At 40.0% G+C, this 23,181-nt stretch overlaps 1 protein-coding gene across 1 annotated transcript in view; it reads left to right on the top strand.

Annotated features, from left to right (window-relative positions):
* The first annotated feature begins 5,820 nt into the window (after positions 1–5,820).
* The window catches only part of LOC133640862 (zinc finger protein 91-like), a 44,761-nt gene continuing 27,400 nt past the window's right edge, over positions 5,821–23,181 (top strand). The window contains exons 1-3 of the mRNA XM_062034544.1: positions 5,821–6,174; positions 7,636–7,902; positions 19,535–21,399. Of these exons, the coding sequence (XP_061890528.1) occupies positions 6,081–6,174; positions 7,636–7,902; positions 19,535–21,399 (2,226 nt within the window). The 5' untranslated portion in view covers positions 5,821–6,080. The remainder of the gene's footprint in view (positions 6,175–7,635; positions 7,903–19,534; positions 21,400–23,181) is intronic.

Genomic DNA, 23,181 nt, shown 5'->3' with positions numbered 1-23,181 from the left:
AGCAGTCATTTCCATTAGATAATGTTCAAATATAGGTGATTTGGCACACTTATGATTAAAAAAACAAAATAATGTTGTTTTTCATCAGATATGTACTAGTATTGTATATGTGGATGGGGGCCCTGCTTTGGAAATAATGTGTACCCCTTTCAGAGATCACATTTAGTTCCACTTCAAACATTCACATGATCCACAATGAGATGAGATGGTATAACGTGAACAGTTCTGGAACTTTCTAACTCGGGGGGGGCGAGGGGGGGGGGATCTCGTTGGAAGTGCGATGTATGAGCAGACGCCGTTTGGGTATAACAAAATGGTGTCTGCCAATGTAGTTTACAATGTCACTACGTCAGTAGTTGTCAAACTTTCTTCACCAAGTACCACCTCAGAAAATACTTGGATTTCCAAGTACCACCATCATGAACAGCATTAAAATACAGTAGCATAGTAGGCCTTAATTATTCATTAAAACAAGGAAGACACGTTATTTAACAAGTATATTTAATATTTTTAGTTACTGTAACATTACACACAGTTTGAACAGTAACACTGTGTTTGCATGTAGGAAAATAAAACACTGTACTTAAATAATGAAATGATATTTGGCGTACCACTAGGTGATGCCCGCGTACCACTAGTGGTACACGTACCACAGTTTTAGAATCCCTGCACGGTCGGTTCAGGAAGACATGATCAATGCACGTGTGCGCAAAGACAACGTCACTTCCTTTTTACTTGTTTTACGTCAGTTATGTTCCTGCATGTTGTCACTACCATAGTTTTCTTTTTTGCAATCTTTATTTGAATAACGATGTCATATAAAAGATGACATCGTAAGTGGCTTGTTTAAAAAAAAAAATCAACATTTAAAAAATAAATCACATGATGTGAGTCAGTGGCGCCCCCTTACGTCATTCATTGCAATGACAGAAGAGTGAAAGTGATTGAAATTGTGGCCATAATACTCCCTGATTTTTTACATCTACCCCTTGTTCATGTTTATATTCTTGTACCCTTTTACTCCAATGTAAGCTAGTTTTTATACAAAACATAAATAAAATATTCAAATATCACAGAATGTGACGTTTCAAAAGCACCTTTGTAAAAACAATTGTAAGTCCAGGAAGTGACGTAGTCTTCCGGTACCTATGGAGTAGTGACATTGACCACCACCACCGGAATATGTTTTATTTATTTCATGACAGCACATCCCCTAAACGTTAAAACTTCATCGACACGATTGAACACAACATCCAGCAGTGGAAACGTGGCTTTATTTACTATCAAGTTCCTATTTTTAATTGTTGAAATGAAATCAGCAGTGACGGGCTAGTTGTTTTGATAGCGGCTAAATTAGCATGTCGCGATATTTGTACATGGGATCACGTCTGCGCCGAGTGGATGCGCAGAGGGTTGAAACAGCGCTTGTGTCTTCTTCCTTACGTTTACTTGAACATCATTATCCAGCACCATCTGCTGGTCACATTGTGTACCACAGTCACTTGAACTGCATGTCATGACACCTACTAACTCGTATGTCACTCAAAAGTGCAGATTTTAACCATTGGAATCATTTCTATAATTTGAAAACATCCAGCGGGCAGCATTTAAATGTTAATTATGTTGTATTATCCCCAGGTAGCAAAGTTAATTGCCTTTTTTTGTGCTGTTTTGCAAGATCCGTGTCACGTGACTTCAAACTTGACACCTCATTGGCTGTATCTGAGACAGACTCAATGGTTTGTGGTTGGGGGCGTGGTTAAGAGGGGAGGAGTATATTTACAGCTAGAATTCACCAAGAGTCAAGTATTTCATATATATATATATATATATATATATATATATATATATATATATATATATATATATATATATATATATATATATATATATATATATATATATATATATATATATATATATATATATATATATATATATATATATATATATATATATATATATATATATATATATATATATATATATATATATATATATATATATATATATATATATATATATATATATATATATATATATATATATATATATATATATATATATGAAATACTTGACTTTCAGTGAATTCTAGCTATATACATATATTTACCTATCAAATACACAGTAATGAAAACACAGTTGTTCTACTAACTGTACTGTGCTTGCTGCTTACTAAAAAAACCAAAACACTTACCTTTCACTATTTGAGTAGCCTTTGTTCTGCCATTTGCGTACTGGCGAGCGATCTCTGAATCCGGGAACATATTCTTCACGGATTTGTTGTAGACACCCGCAAATTAGAACGGGATGTTGCTTCCAGCTATCAGCATAGCCATCTTTGTCTGGGCATATGTTACACCATCGGGTCTCCATTTAGCGAGGTGGCCCATAATACTGGGCTGGGACCGGTGCTGCGCTGCCGCCGCTTTGTGCTTCGCTGACCGTTCATGACTGAGTATATCCGTTCGGCCATCGTGTTCAATGGAGAAGTCTGTTCTACAAAATTTACAGGCAGCATACCCCTTCCCCTTCGAACTGCCCTGGATAAACTGAAATTCTTGTTTCCATTCGTTTTGGAACTTACAAGCGTATTTCTTCATCTTACTCGTCGTTGGCGTCGCCATGTCTGTATGTTTCTCGTTCTTCTGCTTCGTCTCCTTGTTGTGTGCGCAGTTGTGCACTCTCTAAAAGCCGTAGATGTTATAACGTGATTTGGCCGGCACGCTGTTTATATCGTGGGAAAGCGGACGTGAAAAGAGGATGTCCTCACTCAGGTCCGCATGGAGCTGGATGGGGTGCACGTTTAAGCCACGCCCCCTCCAGCTCCGGCTGGAAATCGGGAGAAAATCGGGAGAATTTTTGTCCCGGGAGGTTTTCGGGAGAGGCGCTGAAATTCGGGAGTCTCCCGGAAATTTCGGGAGGGTTGGCAAGTATGCCTTCAACTATGGTGTTTTTATAGGTGAACATGATTATAGCACATACACACAATAAAAGTGATAATAAGACATACACACAATAAACATGATAATAGGACATACACAATAAACATTATTATAGATTATACACACAATAAACATTATTATAGAACATACACACAATAAACATGATTATAGGACATACACACAATAAACATTATTATAGCACATACACACAATAAACATGATAATAGGACATACACACAATACACGTTATTATAGGACATACACACAATACATATTATTATAGGACATACACACTATAAACATGATTATAGGACATACACACAATAAACATTATTATAGGACATACACACTATAAACATGATTATAGGACATACACACAATAAACATTATTATAGGACATACACACTATAAACATTATCATAGGACATACACAAAATAAACATGATTATAGCACATACACACAATAAACATGATAATAGGACATACACACAATAAACATGATAATAGGACATACACAATAAACATTATTATAGATTATACACACAATAAACATTATTATAGAACATACACACAATAAACATGATTATAGGACATACACACAATAAACATTATTATAGCACATACACACAATAAACATGATAATAGGACATACACACAATACACGTTATTATAGGACATACACACAATACATATTATTATAGGACATACACACTATAAACATGATTATAGGACATACACACAATAAACATTATTATAGGACATACACACTATAAACATGATTATAGGACATACACACAATAAACATTATTATAGGACATACACACTATAAACATTATCATAGGACATACACAAAATAAACATGATTATAGCACATACACACAATAAACATGATAATAGGACATACACACAATAAACATGATTATAGGACATACACAAAATAAACATGATTATAGGACATGCACACAAACATTATTGTAGGACATACACAAAATAAACATGATAATAGGCTATACAAACAATAAACATTATTATAAACAAACATCATTTTATTTTGAGGCAGGGACTCCAAAGCATATATATATATATATATATATATATATATACACATATGGATGCTGTATCGGGATTGATCCATTAAGAGTCTCTCCTCGACCACGGTTTGGGAGCCGACAAGCAGGAAAGGTGTAAAACAGTACTTGCAACGCGGTGCCTCCCTGTTTAAAGCGTCACCTTTATTGTTAGTTTTGAAGCCCAAATACCTCCATATTGTACTTCACACCCTCATTATTAACCAGTAGAATTGTAGTTTTTTGCCTTTCTTCCTCTTCAAGATGTTATTGCTTGTATGCACTTTGTGTGTGCGCCTCGACCCTGTAGTCACTCAGATGAAAGAGCGGAAGTGGTGCTTTTCAAAGGTGGTGTCGTACCGATTTCAATTGATTGTAATGTATATAATGTAATGTATTGTGGCCAAACAGCTAAATTTTTGTTTCATCTGACATCACATGGACTAAGATAAGACCTTCTGGAGGAAAGTTCTGTGGTCGGATAAAATAAAAATGGAGCTGTTTGGCCACAATACCCAGCATTATGTTTGGAGGAGAAATCCCTGGAACACCATTCCTACCGTCAAGCATGGTGGTGGTCGTATTATGCTCTGGGCCTGTTTTGCTGCCAAGGGAACTGCTGCTTTAAATGGGACAATGAAAAAGGAGGATTACCTCCAAATTCTTCAGGACAACCTAAAATCATCAGCCCGGAGGTTGGGTCTGGGGCGCAGTTGGGTGTTCCAACAGGACAATGACCCCAAACACATGTCAAAAGTGGTCAGGGAATGTCTAAATCAGGCTACAATTAAGGTTTTAGAATGGCCTTCCCAAAGCCGTGTGGACAATGCTGAAGAAACAAGTCTATGTCAGAAAACCAACACATTTAGCTGAACTGCACCAATTTTGTCAAGAGGAGTGGTCAAAAATTCAAGCAGAAGCTTGTGGATGGCAACCAAAAGCGCCTTATTGCAGTGAAACTTGCCAAGGGACATGTAAGCAAATATTAACATTGCTGTATGTATACTTTTGACCCAGCACATTTGCTCACATTTTCAGTAGACCCATAATAAATTCATAAAAGAAGCAAACTTCTTGAATGTTTTTAGTGACCGACAAGTATGTGCTCCAATCACTCTATCACAAAAAAAATAAGAGTTGTAGAAATGATTGGAAACTCAAGACAGCCATGACATGTTCTTTACAAGTGTATGTAAACTTTTGATCGTGACTGTATATGCATGTGTATATGTATATATATCCATCCATCCATCCATCCATTTCCTAGCGCTTATCCCTTTCGGAGTCGCGGGGGGTGCTGGAGCCTATCTCAGCTACAATGGGGTGGAAGGCGGGGTATGGACCTGTTTCTTCTCCTTTTTACTGAATGTGAAAGCAAAAGTGAGTCCACAAATAACCGAATCGTAAAAGCAGAATCGAAAATGAAATCTGAATTGGTAAAAGCTGATCTATTTCGATCCCAGCATGTGTTTGTCTTCTTGTGTCCTGCAGACGTCTGTGAAAAATATCGTCCAGCTGAGCAGCAGTATGGAGCAGAAGAGGTCCCCCCCCCCCCCCCCACACACACACACACACACACACACTTTAAGGATATAGAAAACAGCTGCTGTCCCCGCACTTCATAGAGGAAGACAAGAGACACCTCATCAGTGTGAAGAGTGAAGATGATGAGGTCAAAGGTGAGAGTGAGGATAAGAGAAAGGCGGTTGTACTTGTTTCTCTCGCGAGATCTGACAACACTGCGCGCGAACCAAACACGGCGAGGATAAAGCAAGATGGCGTCTGACGGTGAAGACGTTATTGCAGTCGTCACAGTTCAGTGTTCTTAATCTGTGCGTCCATGTACACATATATGTCATTTATTAGACTCTATTAAATAGAGTAAACATCGTTAATAACTGTTTGCATCCGGTTATATTAGTCTGAGCGCACTTTGATGCGTCTCGAGCTAGCTTAGCTTGCTAGTTAGCTTAGCTTGTTAGCTGCTAACAAAGAGAGGCGGAAATGATCAAAACACATCGCTAAGCAGAGATCAAGTGTGAGTGTAAAGTGTTGTGATTGTGTGAAAATGTGCGAAAGAACGATAGCAGAGTACGAGGAGGAACTTTGTCCAACAAAAGAGGAGAAGGAGCGACAACATCAAGTTGTGTTACACAGAACAGGTTTGTTTACTTCTTACTCTCACATGTTTACTAACTTTATATTTATTATTAACACTATTCCTAAATAGATAGTCTATAGCAGGGGTCGGGAACCTTTTTGGCTGAGAGAGCCATGAAAGCCAAATATTTTAAAATATATATCCCTGAGAGCTGTATAATATTTTTTTTAACAATGAATACAACTAAATGCGTGCATTTTTAAGTAAGACCAACATTTTTAGAGTATAATAAGTCTATTATTATTTTTAATAGCATTGTTATTCTGAAGCTAACCAATAATAAATAAAATACTTCTTACCTTTAATGCGACTTCTTGAACAGGTGCGGTAGAAAATGGATTAGAATGCATGAGAATGTTTGATATTTTGAACTTTATTTTTAACACTTTGATTACCAGCGGAATTATTCATCACTTATCGTGTTAAGCAATGTCAGCTAAGGTTTATCTGAGAGCCAGATGCAGTCATCAAAAGAGCCACAGGTTCCTTACCCCTGGTCTATAGGAAGATGAATTGTCATGTGACGATGATGCACTGATTGTTTTACGTTGTTCATAAAAACGAGACAGTTTCAGACACACAATATTTATGAGAGGTTGATGTTCCTCTCAGTTTGTAACAATGTGTATCAACATGTTTACACAAAACTCACACAGTCACTGGGGGAATATTCCAGAGAGCAGGTTAAGTGCAAACTCCTGAGTATGTAAAGCTCGAGAGATGTACCTCCAAAAATAAGAGAGGTAAGACAAAGTCAGAGTCAGTTACCATGGTAACTGTAGCTGTAAACCTAGCCTGCTAGCTGGCAGGTTTGACAAGTTATTTATGTGTGTAAAAGCTATACTGACCTGTTATTTCCTTCATATTGGTGCAGCCATTAACCTACTACAACACCTACTACATCCACCTACTCAGTGGCCTAGTGGTTAGAGTGTCCGCCCTGAGATCGGTAGGTTGTGAGTTCAAACCCCGACCAAGTCATACCAAAGACTATAAAAGTGGGACCCATTACTTCCCTGCTTGGCACTCAGCATCAAGGGTTGGAATTGGGGGTTAAATCATCGTAAAAATTATTTCAGGGCGCGGCCACCGCTGCTGCTCACTGCTCCCCTCACCTCCCAGGGGGTGATCAAGGGTGATGGGTCAAATGCAGATAAAAATCTCGCCACACCTAGTGTGTGTGTGATTGTCGAAAAATTAAAGCCTAATCTAAAGATGACATCTTGATCTCATACCATGTCAAACAAATTGGCCGTTCATTATTAAGTGAAATGTCTTAAAGTCGCTTAAATTTGTCTTTAAACAAGCAACACTATGTTTTATCCAGTTACTCGATTAATCGAAAACATTTCCAGTAGAACACTTGATTAATTACATTTTCAATAGCCACAACCCTATATTTCCTGTACGATTTAGTATTTAGCATATAGGAGCTAAAATGTGTTTTGTTTGTATCCTGTAGACATCCATCAGCTGATTGGACACCAAGAAGAATGTCTCCCTCATCTGCAGGGGGACAGTTTCACTTTAGAGGATCCACAGCCCTCACATTTTAAAGGGGACGAGGATGATCCACACTCCCCCTATATTAAAGAGGAAGAGGAGGGAGAGTGTCCTGTAGGGCAGGAGGAGGCTGATCTCACCAAGTTTCCACTGACTGTTGTCTCTGTGAAGACTGAAGAGCATGAAGACAAACCACCTGAGTCCTCACAGCTTCATCACAGTCCAAGTAAGCACAACATCCACATATCATCTAATACAATGTTTGTGACACATGTTCATCCGGGGGCCACATTTATGACTAAAGATGGAGATATACTTGCTTTTTAACACGTCCATTTAAAAAAGAATGCATATCCATCGTGTGAATTAGTGAAGTGAATTATATTTATATAGCGCTTTTCTCTAGTGACTCAAAGCACTTTTACATAGTGAAACCCAATATCTAAGTTACATTTAAACCAGTGTGGGTGGTACTGGGAGCAGGTGGGTAAAATGTCTTGCCCAAGGACACAACAACAGTGACTAGAAGCGGGGATCGAACCTGGAACCCTCAAGTTGCTGGCACGGCCACTCTACAAACCGAGCTATATAATCAACAATGTAATTGCTGGGGTGTAACCATGTGACCTAGAGGCTGTCTTCCTTACCTCACGTGGTCAAATGAAGGCAAACATTCAATATGGCTACTGTTTATTTACCTTTAGCAGCACATATGTCAGCATATTTCAAAGGTTTAGTGGTGAAGATTAGGGATGTATACCAAGTACCATTTTTTTTTTAGTACTGGTTCCTGATTATGTCATCCATGAGGACCGTGAAGATTCTGGACTAACGACACAACTATTTGTATTTTTAATTGCAGCTGACTGACGTAACTATGACACGTTGTCACATTGAGTTCAGCTGCCGCTGCTACACATTAAAATCAGCTTTGAATAATGACAAATAAGGAAGCAACAACACGCAAACGTTTGATGTGCGTGTTATTGACAAGAAGATGACATAACTGCATTTCACCTTGCACTGCACACATATGCTCAACTCATCATGCTTAATTTATTACAGCATTTGGGAAGCCTGTAGTTGATTTTTATTATGTAAATGTTATATTTTTATCAACATGTGATAGCAGGGACCCTGCCATTCAAAACTAGGCTGCTCCATTACTAATGATTAATGTAACTATAGCTGAAAAAATAGTACAATAGCAATAATTCATGTAGGCTTTATGATGCACTTACATTATTCTATCAACTATGAGAGACAGAAACTCTTCATTTAACATAATGTCCTTTTTTGCTGCTTCAACACAGAAAAAGGTCAAGTGAAATAACTTAGTTGTTAACTGTAGGTCAATAATGCTTGTCTTTCTCTCAGACAGACAGGGCTTTCCTGTCCGTAACACACACACGGACGCACGCATGCACACATTGCAAAATGAGCTAACGTTACGCTAAAAGCGAATTAGCCTTCACCTCAAGGACTGCGAGCGAGCTGAGCTGCCGCTTATATTTCTAGAACGTCAACGGGCTCATAGTGATGTTGACTGGGAGGTGTTTATTGTAATTTGGGGAGAGTCCGCTGCATTATGCTCACCTGCTAAACACCTTTCTGCTAACCCGCACCGTCTCTCCTCTCTGCCTGCCTCTGCCGTGAGCACTGACTCCATGCGCTCTGAATACGCACTGCTGATTGGCTGTTACATGCGCTCTGAATACGCACTGCTGATTGGCTGTTACCGCTCTGCGTGTAACCAATCAGATGGTTATGTGGGTGGGACAATGCTGGGTGCTGCAGAGACGTACTGACAGAGGTAGAGGCAGTACGAAGCGTAGCAGCTTGTTAAGACTTTAGTTTAGCACCAAATGATAATATAAATACATTTAATAAAGTCAAATACAAATAAGGCAACAAGAGAATTATCCTACACTTCTCTTTTGTAAAGTAAATCTGAACAGCCGATATGGGCATCTACATCTACTATATGATTTGCCTGAGAAGCTGGACAGGACAAAAAAAAAAATATATATATATATTTTATATTTTTTTAAGACTTTAGTTTAGGCGGTGGGTAATGTGTTGGTGCTGTTAAGGCGGCCTGGCGGTAGAGCTCGGTTGGTAGAGGGGCCGTGCCAGCAACTTGAGGGTTCTAGGTTCGATCCCAGCTTCTGCCATCCTAGTCACTGCCGTTGTGTCCTTGGGCAAGACACTTTACCCACCTGCTCCCAGTGCCACTCACATTGGTTTAAAATAGGGCTGCAACTAACAACTAATTTGATAATCGATTAATCTGTCGATTATTACTTCGATTAATCGATTAATAATCGGATAAAGAAACAAACTACATTTCTATCCTTTCCAGTATTTTATTGGGAAAAAAACCAGCATACTGGCACCATGTTCTTTCAACTTGCCAAATAAAACTAGGAAAATGTTACAAAAATATTTTTTGTTTATAAATCAAATCAAATCAACTTTATTTATAAAGCACATTTAGAAATGTACCACGGGGGTAGCCAAAGTGCTGTACAATGGGCAGGTTAAAAGATAACACAAGAGAAACGAGCAAGCACAACACAACACAACACAAACAGAGCACGATAATAGGAGAGATATGTTGGAGCCAGGTTGTTTAGACATTTAAAAACAAATAGTAGGAGTTTAAAATTGATTCGGTAACGCACAGGGAGCCAGTGAAGGGACGCGAGTATAGGGGTAATGTGCTCACGCCGGCGGGTCTGTGTTAGCAGACCCGCATATATATATATTGGGGCTGCAACAACTAATTGATTAAAACCGATTATAAAAATAGTTGCCGATTAATTTAGTCATCGATTCGTTGGATCTATGCTATGCGCATGCGCAGAGGCTTTTAAAAATAAATAAATAATAATAAAATAAAATTATTATTATTATTTTATTTTTTTAAGTAAACCTTTATTTATAAACTGCAACATGTACAAACAGCTGAGAAACAATAATCAAAATAAGTATGGTGCCAGTATGCTGTTTTTTTTCAATAAAATACTGGAAAGGATAGAAATGTAGTTTGTCTCTTTTATCCGATTATTAATCAAAGTAATAATCGACAGATTAATCGATTATCAAATTAATCGTTAGTTGCAGCCCTAATATATATACACATATATACATATATATACACATTCATACATATATATATATATATATATATATATATATATATATACATATATATATATATATATATATATATATATATATATATATATATATATATATATATATATATATATATATATATATATATATATATATATATATATATATATATACACACACTACCGTTCAAAAGTTTGGGGTCACATTGAAATGTCCTTATTTTTGAAGGAAAAGCACTGTACTTTTCAATGAAGATAACTTTAAACTAGTCTTAACTTTAAAGAAATACACTCTATACATTGCTAATGTGGTAAATGACTATTCTAGCTGCAAATGTCTGGTTTTTGGTGCAATATCTACATAGGTGTATAGAGGCCCATTTCCAGCAACTATCACTCCAGTGTTCTAATGGTACAATGTGTTTGCTCATTGGCTCAGAAGGCTAATTGATGATTAGAAAACCCTTGTGCAATCATGTTCACACATCTGAAAACAGTTTAGCTCCTTACAGAAGCTACAAAACTGACCTTCCTTTGAGCAGATTGAGTTTCTGGAGCATCACATTTGTGGGGTCAATTAAACGCTCCAAATGGCCAGAAAAAGAGAACTTTCATCTGAAACTCGACAGTCTATCCTTGTTCTTAGAAATGAAGGCTATTCCACAAAATTGTTTGGGTGAGCCCAAACTTTTGAACGGTAGTGTATATATATATATATATATATATATATATATATATATATATATATATATATATATATATATATAATAGGGATGTCCCGATCCGGTATTGATATCGGAAATCAGTCCGATATTAGCCAAAAAAGTGAATATCGGATTTTATCGGACTGAATCTAAAAACTCCGATATAAGCGCTCCGATATAAGCTGTCCATTTTACGCTGCAGCATGTCTATAATAGGTGACTCTGGTTTGATCACACTCCAACACAGTAGGTAGCAGCAATGCCCCTTAATTAACGTTGGTGCCGGCGGAAGAAGAGCGTCTCTGATCCAACATGCACAGCCCACGTGATCACAACAACGACAACGCGTGTGCATGCAGCATGATGTCGGCTGTGTGGAAGTATTTTAACGTGAACTCGGACAAAGACGTTGCCGCTAAATGCAACATTTGTCAGGCGCAAGTGTCCCGTGGAGGGACAGAACCGGGAAGGTTCAATACAAGCAACCTCATCGCACATTTGAAAAAACACCACAAAAAAGAACATGAGGATTTTCGCGAGAGCAGCAAGGCGAAGCAACAAACCTCTGGCTCGCTTCAGCAACCCACGCTGGCCGAAAGCTTTGCAAGACGTGACAAACTACCACGGGACAGCAAAAAGGCAATGGCCATAACAGAAAAGATAGCCCAGTTTATTGTGCTTGATGACCAGCCCCTGTCGGTGGTGAGTAATGTCGGGTTCAAACGCTTAATGGAGCACCTCCAACCTCGCTACATTATTCCTAGCCGCCACTACATTGTAGACAAAACTATACCCCAGATGCACGAAGAAGTTAAAAAGTGTATTCCCGCACAACATGCCGAAATGCTTATCTTCTTAAAAAAAATCTCCACATTATGGTCGGACTGCAGATAGTGGAGGAGGAGGAGGAGTAGTAAGGGTAGTCAGCACTGACTGATTATTATTTGTTTTATGCTCTTGTTATTACAGTGATATTTTTATTGTGTTTACACTATTCTTCAGTGATGACTAAGAGTAATTACTACATTGTTTTGGGCACAGTCAGTCAGTGAAACTGGAGCTGGGAACTCTTAACTTAGAGCAGTTGGACAGTGGACAATATTGTGTTGTTTTTGTCCCTGCCCACAGTTGTTTCCAACATATGCTGACAGTAAAAAAATAACTGAAGTGAACTTGAATTGTTTGCACTTTAAAACGTTTTTGTTTTTTTTTAATTGGATTTATTTAGGTTATTTTTCAGGGTCTTCTAATTTATTTTTAATTTATTCTATTCAATTGTATAATTATGTTGGTATTAGTGATTATTTTGCACTTTAAATATAACATTTTGTTTTTATTGGATTTGTTGAGGTAATACTCTTATGTTGAAGGTTAAAGTTTATGTAACCAATTGGTTAATAAAAAATGGGTCAGTTTTTCCTATACCTACTCTTGCTGACTATTGTTTTCTGTTTTAACACTACAACATCAGTAACAGTAACATCACTTTATCAAGCCTTTTCCAACATTCCACACAACAAAATAAGGAATAAATATATGTATGATTCGTGCCTATATCATATCGTATTGATATCGGTATCGGCCAATACTCAAGGCTACAATATCGGTATCGTATCAGAAGTGAAAAAGTTGTATCGAGACATCCCTAATATATATACCGGTGTGTATATATATATATATATATATATATATAGATATATATATATATATATATATATACACATATATATATATATATATATATATATATATATATATATATATATATATATATATATATATATATATATATATATAGATATATATATATATGTATATATACACATATATATATATATATATATATATATATATATATATATATATATATATATATATATATATATATATGTATATATATATATATATATATATATGTATATATATATATATATATATATATATATATATATATATATATATATATATATATATATATATATATATATATATATTAGGGCTGTGAATCTTTGGGTGTCCCACGATTCGATTCAATATCGATTCTTGGGGTCACGATTTGATTCAAAATCTTTTTTTTTTTTCAATTGAACACGATTCTCGATTCAAAAACGATTTTTTCCCTGATTCAAAACCATCCTCTATTCATTCAATACATAGATTTCAGCAGGATCTACCCCAGTCTGCTGACATGCAAGCAGAGTAGTAGATTTTGGTAAAAAGCTTTTATAATTGGAAAGGACAATGTTTTATCAACTGATTGCAATAATGTAAATTTGTTTTAACTATTAAATGAACCAAAAATATGACTTATTTTATATATATATATATATATATATATATATATATATATATATATATATATATATATATATATATATATATATATATATATATATATATATATATATATATATATATATATATATATATATATATATATATATACATACATATACACACATATGCATATATACACATTTACCCTTATGGCAGTCCATCGATGTCGATGATGACGTTGCTCCAAACGAAGTATTGGATTGGTTATTGTTGTGCCTTTCGCCTGTGCATAGCCAGGTGGCTGCTCAGGCCTATGCGTGATCCACAGACTTTGTCACAGGAGGGGCAGGGGAAGGCAGCAGTGATGGTTGCTGGTGCTGTGGCACGTTGGTGTCTTTGTGCACGCCGCTGTGCTCTCCGCTCTGTGAACTTCTCCTGAAGATGAGTGATTCCCTGGTGGCAGGTAGAGCTCCAGGTCTGGTGGTCAGCAGCCAGGGACTCCAGCGCTGGTGGTTTGATGTCACACTTTTTCAGGAGAGTTTTAATGTGGTCCTTGTACCGTTTTTTCTGGCCCCCGGCAGACCTTTGACTGACTGAAAGCTGGCCATACAATATCTGACGGGGTAGACGGTGGGCTGGCATACGGATCACATGTCCGACCCATCTTAGGTGTTTTTGGCCAAGGAGTGCTGTGATGCTGGGTGTGTTGGTCCGGTCATAAATTTCAGTGTAGGGGACCCTGTCTTCCCAGGTTAGACCTAGGATCCTTTGGAGGCAGCGGATGTGGAAGGCCTCCAGACTCTGGATGTGCCTCTGGTAGGGTGTCCAGGTTTCAGAACTATAGAGCAGCGTGGAGAGGCAGACTGCCTTATACACGGCTGTCTTGGTGGAGATGGTTAGATTCCTGTTCAAGAAAACCGTAGCCTTCCAAAGGCAGCAGAGGCCAGGCCAATACGGGCCTGGACGTCATCGTCAATGGTGCAGGATGGCGACAGGATGCTACCGAGGTAGGTAAAATGGGGGACGGTGGCTAATGGGTGCCCGTCAAGGGTGAAGATCGGCGTGTTTGGCTGGGGAGTGAACTCCTGCACGAGTATTTGTGTTTTCTTGGTGTTTATCTGAAGACCAATGGCATTGTAGATGGAGGCTACCACATTCAGTGCGCGCTGGAGAGACTCTGGTGAGTGTGCAAGTACAGCGCAGTCATCTGCATACTGTAGTTCCAGAATATGCTTGGTGGTGAGTTTAGTGGTGGCTTGGAGGCGACGAATGTTAAAAAGGTTACCATCTAGCCGGTATTGTATCTGAATCCCATCTGTGGGGTCCAGGTGTTTATGGGACAGGAGGGTGACAGTGGAAATGAACATGTTGAATATGGTTGGGGCAAGGACACACCCTTGCTTGACCCCACATTCACACTGAAAAATGGGGATTGTTGGCCGCCGTTGCTCACACAGGCCTGCATGCCATCATGTAGCTGTCGCAGTAGGTTGCAAAACTTTGCTGGTACACCTAGTTTTCCAAGTACTTCCCACAGCAAGTCTCGGTTTACTGTATCGAAGGCCTTGGACAGGTCAATGAATGCCATGTACAGGTCTTTGCGATGTTCTCTGCATTTTTCCTGTACCTGTCTGGCAACAAAGATCATGTCTGCGGTGCTCCGATCACGTCTAAAGCCGCATTGAGATTCGGGCAGGATGTTTTGGGTTACATGAGTTGCTACACAATGTAACATGATCCTTGCTAGCACCTTCCCAGCTGCGGATAGTAGGGAGATACCTCTGCTGTTGCCGCAGTCTGCTTTGTCGCCTTTGCGTTTATAGATCGTTATGATGTTAGCATCCTTCCAATCTTGCGGGATGACTTCAGACGACCAGATGGCAGTGATCAGCTGGTGCATTCTGCGGTGCAGGAGATATCCACCGTGCTTCAAGATTTCTCCCGGGATCTCGTCAAGGCCTGGGCTCTTTTTGTTTTTTAGACCCTTGATGGCCTTGAGTACTTCTGGGAAGCTGGGAGAGGAGTCCGGTGAGTCTACAGGGGGCAGGCATGGGAGGTCAGAGAGTATGTCTGTCTGTACAGGGTTTGTGGTGTTCAACAGTACCCTGAAGTGCTCAGCCCATCTGTCCAGGATCTGTTGTTTGTCCTTGTAGAGAGTGGTGCCGTCAGCTGATCTAACTGGGGTGATGTTCTTCCTCTGTGGGCCATAGATGGACTTGATGGAGTCGTAGAAGGCATGAGAGTTGTTGGTGTCTGCGTGAAGTTGTATTTCGCGGGCCTTCTGGGTCCACCAGTCGTTCTCCATGGCTCTGAGGGTGCGCTGGGTTTCACTTCTGAGACGGATGAACTGAGCCTTCAAGACGGTGGATTGAGGGTTTGATAGGTGAGCTGCAAGGGCCTTGTGTTTTGCCTGAAGCAGGTCAAAGATTCCTGGCGCACTATTGTCAAACCAGTCTTGATGTCGCCTTCTGGTGTACCCTATAGACTCCACAGCCGCCTGGTGGAGGGCAGTGCGTAGGGTGCTCCAGGTAGGTCCAGTGTCCAGATCTGGTGGTACTTCAGGAATCTTGAATAGCTGATCTGCTACCTTTTTCCTGAGCTGGTTGACGGAGTGCGTGGACTTCAGTGCATCGCAGTTGAGCCTCTTGGAAGGTGGTGTTTTTCTCTGTTGAGGACGTATTTCTAAGTCAATCTTTGTTCTGATCAGGCGGTGGTCAGTCCAACAGTCAGCTCCACGCATGGCCCTAGTGATGCGCACCTCCTTCCTGTCCGCGTGGCGGGTGATGATGTAATCTAGGAGATGCCAGTGTTTAGAGCGAGGGTGTTGCCAGGATGTTTTGTACTTGTTCTTCAATTGGAACAAGGTGTTTGTGATGACCAGTTGATGCTCAGAACATAGAGTGAGAAGACGGAGACCATTGTTGTTGAGCTTACCAACACCATGCCGACCCATCACTTCCCTCCACAGTACACTGTCCAAGCCCACTCTTGCGTTAAAATACCCTAGAAGGATGAGCTTGTCAGTGAGTGGTGTTTTGCTGATGGCGGAGTGCAGGGAGGCATAGAACTCTTCCTTACATTGAGGGTCGGCAATCAGTGTTGGGGCATAGGCGCTGATGAGGGTGCAGTAACGGTTATTGGTGAGGGGAATCCTCCAGGTCATCAACCTTTCGCTAATGCCAACTGGAGATTCGGGAAGCTTCTGAAGTAGGGAGGTCCGCACAGCGAAGCCTATACCATGGAGGCGGCGGGAGCCTTCAGGAAGCCCTTTCCAGAAAAAAGTGTATCCTTCTCCCACCTTGGCTATGGAATCCTCCCCATGGAAGCGGGTCTCGCTAAGGGCCGCAATGTCGATGTTATACCTCTTCAGTTTGTGCGCCACCAACGCTGTTCTTCTGCGGGGACGAGATGAATCATCACGCACATCCAAAAGCGTACGAACGTTCCAAGTCGCTAGTGTGAGTGTCATTCGGGTTTTATTTTTGTGTTTTCGACCGCATGGGGGGATGACCCGGCAGCTGCGGTAGGCTGCCCGGGAGTGAAGGAACAGACCATTTTTAGGCCACATTTTCTAGGCCCTTCCCATCTCAGGGTGAGCAGGGTGGGGCTGCTCAGTCACGTGGGGAGCTGCCGAAGAGACATGCTGTTCCGTCCCGTACCTCAGCGACCGTCTATCCCACGCCGCTTGCGTGCAGAGTTGGGCTAGATACTCCCAGCCACATCCTGACCTGTATCTGCCACCCTTCTCCATCGCGGCAGGACTTGGAGGGGAGGGGATGGGGTGGGAAAGGGGGTGGGGGTGTTTGGAGCAGGCCTGCGCGAGGAGTAGATTAGAGTGAAGGAAGTGGTGCGCAGTCACTACCCTCACTACCTTGGCTCCCCCCTACGTCTTCCAGTGGCATGAAGAGCTCATGACGACCTTCTGCAGAAAGGAGTTGCAGAAGACTGCCAGCACACCGGTCTGTTGATGGCTGCCTGATGCGGGTCTTCACAACAGATTTGTCGTTAGGGGTTTACTCCCGTAGCCAAACACACACGGTGCACCCAATAGGCAGTGAGGCACCCTTAACCTTCATCTGCCTTCACTGCCGGGGGCGACGCGTCATCCTCCGCCAGCTCCGCCGTTGAGGTTTTTGGATCGCGCTTCGTCTGGAACCTCCCCCTCGACCTTACCACCATGGTTGAACCTACCAGGAGCCGAGGCTCCCGACGGCATCGCTCTTAGGTTCATTGGAGCACACAAGGCTCTCCACCACGACAAGGTGGCGACCCGCGGAGAATCTATTAAACCCATAGATGGGGCAGTGGTTAGCGGACGCCAGGGCGTGTCCACACACTGGTGGGCCTGCACGCCTCGCCTCTGGGGCCCACTGCTGCTCCGAGATCCCCTACAGTTTTGCCTGTGTCCGCAAAGACGCAGTTTACCGTGTGTGGCCACGAGGAGGCACCACAGGAGTCTTGGTGGTGGAGAGGCTTTGTACCAGCAGGAGGAGGCTTACACACTCGGCTCCTCTTTTCACCCACCCAGGGGCTAGCTGGCGGCGAGAGCTGTAAGCAGAGAGTAGCAAGCAGGGGCAGCACGAAGCATGCACTAACTACAAGCACTTCTGCCACAAATCTAACGCACTGACGCATCACACGCACCCTGTGCGCGAGCACAACACACATATACACATACACATCTATAAACACACACATACCTATACTCATACATGCACACACATATACATACATACACATACATACCTACATCCATCCATCCACATGCACACACACACACACACACTCGTATATATATACAACAACAAATCCATACACAGGCCGGCGAGACAGCGATCAAGTCCTGGCACCCACGGGCACGGACCCCACCCAACAGGAAGCGAGACCCGCGCGACGCCACACACAAATAAATAATAAGATTTTTAAAATAATTAAAAAAAATAAAATAAGTAAATAATAAAAATAATAAATAAATAAAAAATATTTTTACAAACATTTTAAACATACACACACATCTGAAGAATATTAAAAAATAAATATAATTGGTGGGCCAAACAAAATGACTCGGTGAACCAATGTTTGGTATGGGCAATATGACCTCAAATCTATATCCTAATAAAATATATGTCACAATATATAATTTGGTATATCAATCAATCAATCAATCAATCAATCAATCAATCAATCAATGTTTATTTATATAGCCCTGAATCACAAGTGTCTCAAAGGGCTGCACATATGATTGATTATAGAATAATTTCAAAACTGGTTACAAAATCTCCTAATTTGGCAGCTGACATATGCAGTAACATATTGTGTCATTTCTAATTGTATTATTTTGTTGAAACAATTATTAATAATGTACTTGTTTATTTACTGTTAATATCGGGTTACTTTCTTTGAGAAAATACTACTGGAAAGTATGTCATATTTTACTGCATATTTCAGCAACTAAATTAGGAGCTTGTGTAGCCTGTTTTAACATGGTTCTATTAGTAATTCTATACGAAATAATAAATCGCAAAATCAATTTTAAACCATATCGTCTATCCATAGTAAAAAGTCCTGTCGTCCTGGTTTGTTTTTATTTACCTGTGAATAATGTTGTAAAGAGCAGCGTGTTTGTGCGTCACTGAGATTTCAAGACAGTTCATACGATAACTAGTTTTTCCTAAGTGCATGTAAAAGTACTGAATGCATTGTGTGACTGAGCAGAGATGGTGTGTTTGTCTTGCAGACGTCTGTGAAGAACATCTTCACTCTGAGCAACAGAAGTGGAGCTTCAGAATGGGGACGGAGGAGCCACAGCCCTCCCATATTAAGAAGGAAGAGGAATACGCACTGATCCCCCATTTTAAAAAGGAATCGGTGGATCCACTGAGCCCTCACATTAAGGAGGAAGAGGTGGATCCACTGACACCCCATTTTAAAGAGGAAGAGGAGGACCCACTGGCACCCCATTTGAAAAAGGAAGAGGAGGACCCACTGACACCCCATTTTAAAGAGGAAGAAGAGGACCCACTGACACCCCTTTTTAAAGAGAAAGCAGTGGATCCACTGAGCCCTCACATTAAGGAGGAAGAGGAGGACCCACTGACTCCTCACATTAAAGAGGAAGAGGAGGAACACAGCATCAGTCAGCAGGGAGAGCATCTTGAAGGACTGGAGGAGGTTGATGTCACCAAGATGCCAGTGACTGGTGTCCCTGTGAAGAGTGAAGATGATGAGGTCAAAGGTGAGAGTGAGGAGAAGAGAGAGGCGGAGCCTCCAAGCAGCAGCTCAACTCAACACATGACAACAGAAGCTGATGGAGACCACTGTGGAGGATCACAAGCAGACAAGCTCTTAGCTCCACTATCACATAGTGAGGACACAACGTCACACTCTCCTGACACTGATGATGAAGACTCTAAAGATGATAAGACATGTCACACTGACAACACACACTTCACATGTTCTCACTGTGACAAAACTTTTAATAACCGTCGTAATCTGAAAAAACACACAAATGTACACACCGAAGAAAAACCTTTTTCCTGCTCAGAATGTGGTAGAGATTTTAGACTAAAACAAATGCTGAAAGAACATATGAGAATACACACTGGAGAAAAACCTTTTTCCTGCTCAGAATGTGGTCAAAGTTTTCAAAGAAATCAGTATTTAAAAGTACACATGAGAATACACACTGGAGAAAATCCTTTTTCATGTTCAATCTGCGGTAAAGATTTTACTCAAAGGTCCTTTTTGAAAATACACATGAGAATACACACAGGAGAAAAACCTTTTTCCTGCTCAGAATGCAGTAGAGATTTTAGACTAAAACAAAGTCTGAAAGAACATATGAAAATACACACTGGAGAAAAACCATTCAAGTGCTCAATTTGTAGTAAAGAATTCAACCAGAAGGGAAATTTGATACAACACACAAAAACACATACTGGAGAAAAACCTTTTTCATGTTCAATTTGTGGTAAAGATTTTACTCAAAAATACAATTTCAAAGCACACATGAGAACACACACTGGAGAAAAACCTTTTCAATGTTCAATCTGCGGTACAGATTTTACTCGAATGGACCATTTCAAAGCACACATGAAAATACACACTGGAGAAAAACCTTTTTCCTGCTCAGAATGTGGTAAAGCTTTTGGACGAAGAAGCACTTTAAAAGTACACATGAGAATACACACTGGAGAAAAAAAAAATTCTTGTTCAATCTGCAGGGTAGGTTTTGTAAATAGTCAGTATTTAAAAGAACACATGAGAACACACGCTGGAGAAAAACCTTTTTCCTGCTCAGAATGTGGTAAAACTTTTGTACAAAGAAACCCTTTGAAAGTACACATGAGAAGACACACTGGAGAAAAACCTTTTTCCTGCTCAGAATGTGGCAAAAGTTTTGTAATAAATCAAGGTTTAAAAGAACACATGAGAACGCACGCTGTTAAAAAACCATACTCCTGTTCAAGCTGCAACAAAAGCTTATGTCACCTAAAATCTTTGAAAGCACACATGAGAACACACACTGGAGAGAAAGTGTTGAGTTGCAGTGTGTGTGGTGAACGATTCTCTTATAAGTACCAGTGTAAGAAACACAAGTGTGCTGGTGAGAACAGCAGAAGCTAATGAAGATGCAGGATTTGAAATAAACTGTCAAAACTTTGTTAACTTTGACTTTCTAACAACATCAGCACATATAACATGTGTGACATCATTGTTGTGTGTGTAACACAATCTTGTTAATATGATTCCAACATTTATAGATTAGACCAGGGGTGTCAAACTCAAATACAGAGTGGGCCAAAATTTAAAACTGAACAAAGCCGCGGCCAAGGTTGAACAAATTAACCTTTTAATAGGGACCCAAACAAGTTTTGCATTGAATATTGAACAAGCAAGGCTTATATAACTTTATAGTGACGTGCAAAATGGAGTTTCAAATAATAATAATACTAATTCAAAAATATCAATGGCATATCAAATAAAATGTAAATACAAATTGAATGCCTCTTTTCTATTTGCAGCCTTCTGAGGTAAATATCAAAATAAACTTTTTCCACAGGCTAATAATACATTTGAAAATAAAATAACAATAATGAATTAATCAAACATTCAAGCCTTGAAGTAGCAAGAGAAAGTGCATGAATAAAACGTTAATTATTGCTCAGTTTGCTACACTGACTTGCTTTAACATTGAATATGGAACAAACAACGCTTATACAACTTAATAGTGCAAAATCAACTTTCAAAAAACATCAATGGTATATTAAATACAATTTAAATAAAATATGGAATGCCTCTTTTCTATTTGCAGCCTTCTGAGGTAAATATCAACATTAACTTTTTCCGCAGGCTAATAAATTTGAAAATAAAAGAACAATGAATAAAACAACCATTCAGGACTTTAAACTGCTCAGTTTGCGACACACTGATCTAATCTGATGTGCCCAAGCCAGATACCTGCCATCTTTTCTGGGATGCTAGTTCATTAATATCGGGGCTCAGGTGGGCGGGGTTAAGGGGGCGGGGTTTAGTGGTAGCGGGGGGTATATATTGTAGCGTCCCAGAAGAGTCAGTGCTGCAAGGGGTTCTGGGTATTTGTTCTGTTGTGTTTATGTTGTGTTACGGTGCGGATGTTCTCCCGACATGTGTTTGTCGTTCTTGTTTGGTGTGGTTTCAACAGTGTGGCGCATATTTGTAACAGTGTTAAAGTTGTTTATGCGGACACCCTCAGTGTGACCTGTATGGCTGTTAAACAAGTATGGCTTGCATTCACTTATGTGTGTGTAGAAGCCGCATTTATCATGTGACAGGCGACTGCACGCTGTTTGTATGGAGGAAAAGCAGACGTGACGACAGGTTGTAGAGGACGCTAAAGGCAGTGCCTTTAAGGCACGCCCCCAATATTGTTGTCCGGGTGGAAATCGGGAGAAATTTGTGAGAATGGTTGCTCCGGGAGACTTTCGAGAGGGGCACTGAAAATCGGGAGGGTTGGCAAGTATGAGTATTAGCGGTGAATGCGGTGTTACAGCGGCACCGCCGCTGTATAATACCGGCGGGCCAGCTCTAATGTTAATTTGATATTGCCTCAAGGGCCAAAGGAAATTACACGGCGGGCCAGATTTGGCCCGCGGGCCAGAGTTTGACACCCATGAATTAGACACTTCAGATTAGTGCTTTTATTTCAGACAAGTACATGAGTTAATATACACTTTTGTGTACTTTAAAATGAACAGAACAATTTGACTGATAAGGTGAGAATAAACAGTACATAAAATATGTTACATACAATAAACATTTTGTGTAGATATTCATAATTATTTTTTTATACTTATTCATAATAGTGTTTTATATGTTTTTTGAAATAATGAACTGTTACATATT

The sequence above is a fragment of the Entelurus aequoreus genome, linkage group LG23 (assembly GCF_033978785.1).
Source record: "Entelurus aequoreus isolate RoL-2023_Sb linkage group LG23, RoL_Eaeq_v1.1, whole genome shotgun sequence".
Classification (NCBI taxonomy): domain Eukaryota; kingdom Metazoa; phylum Chordata; class Actinopteri; order Syngnathiformes; family Syngnathidae; genus Entelurus; species Entelurus aequoreus.
Note: the sequence above shows the minus strand (reverse complement) of the source record. Positions and strands in the feature narration are given on the sequence as shown.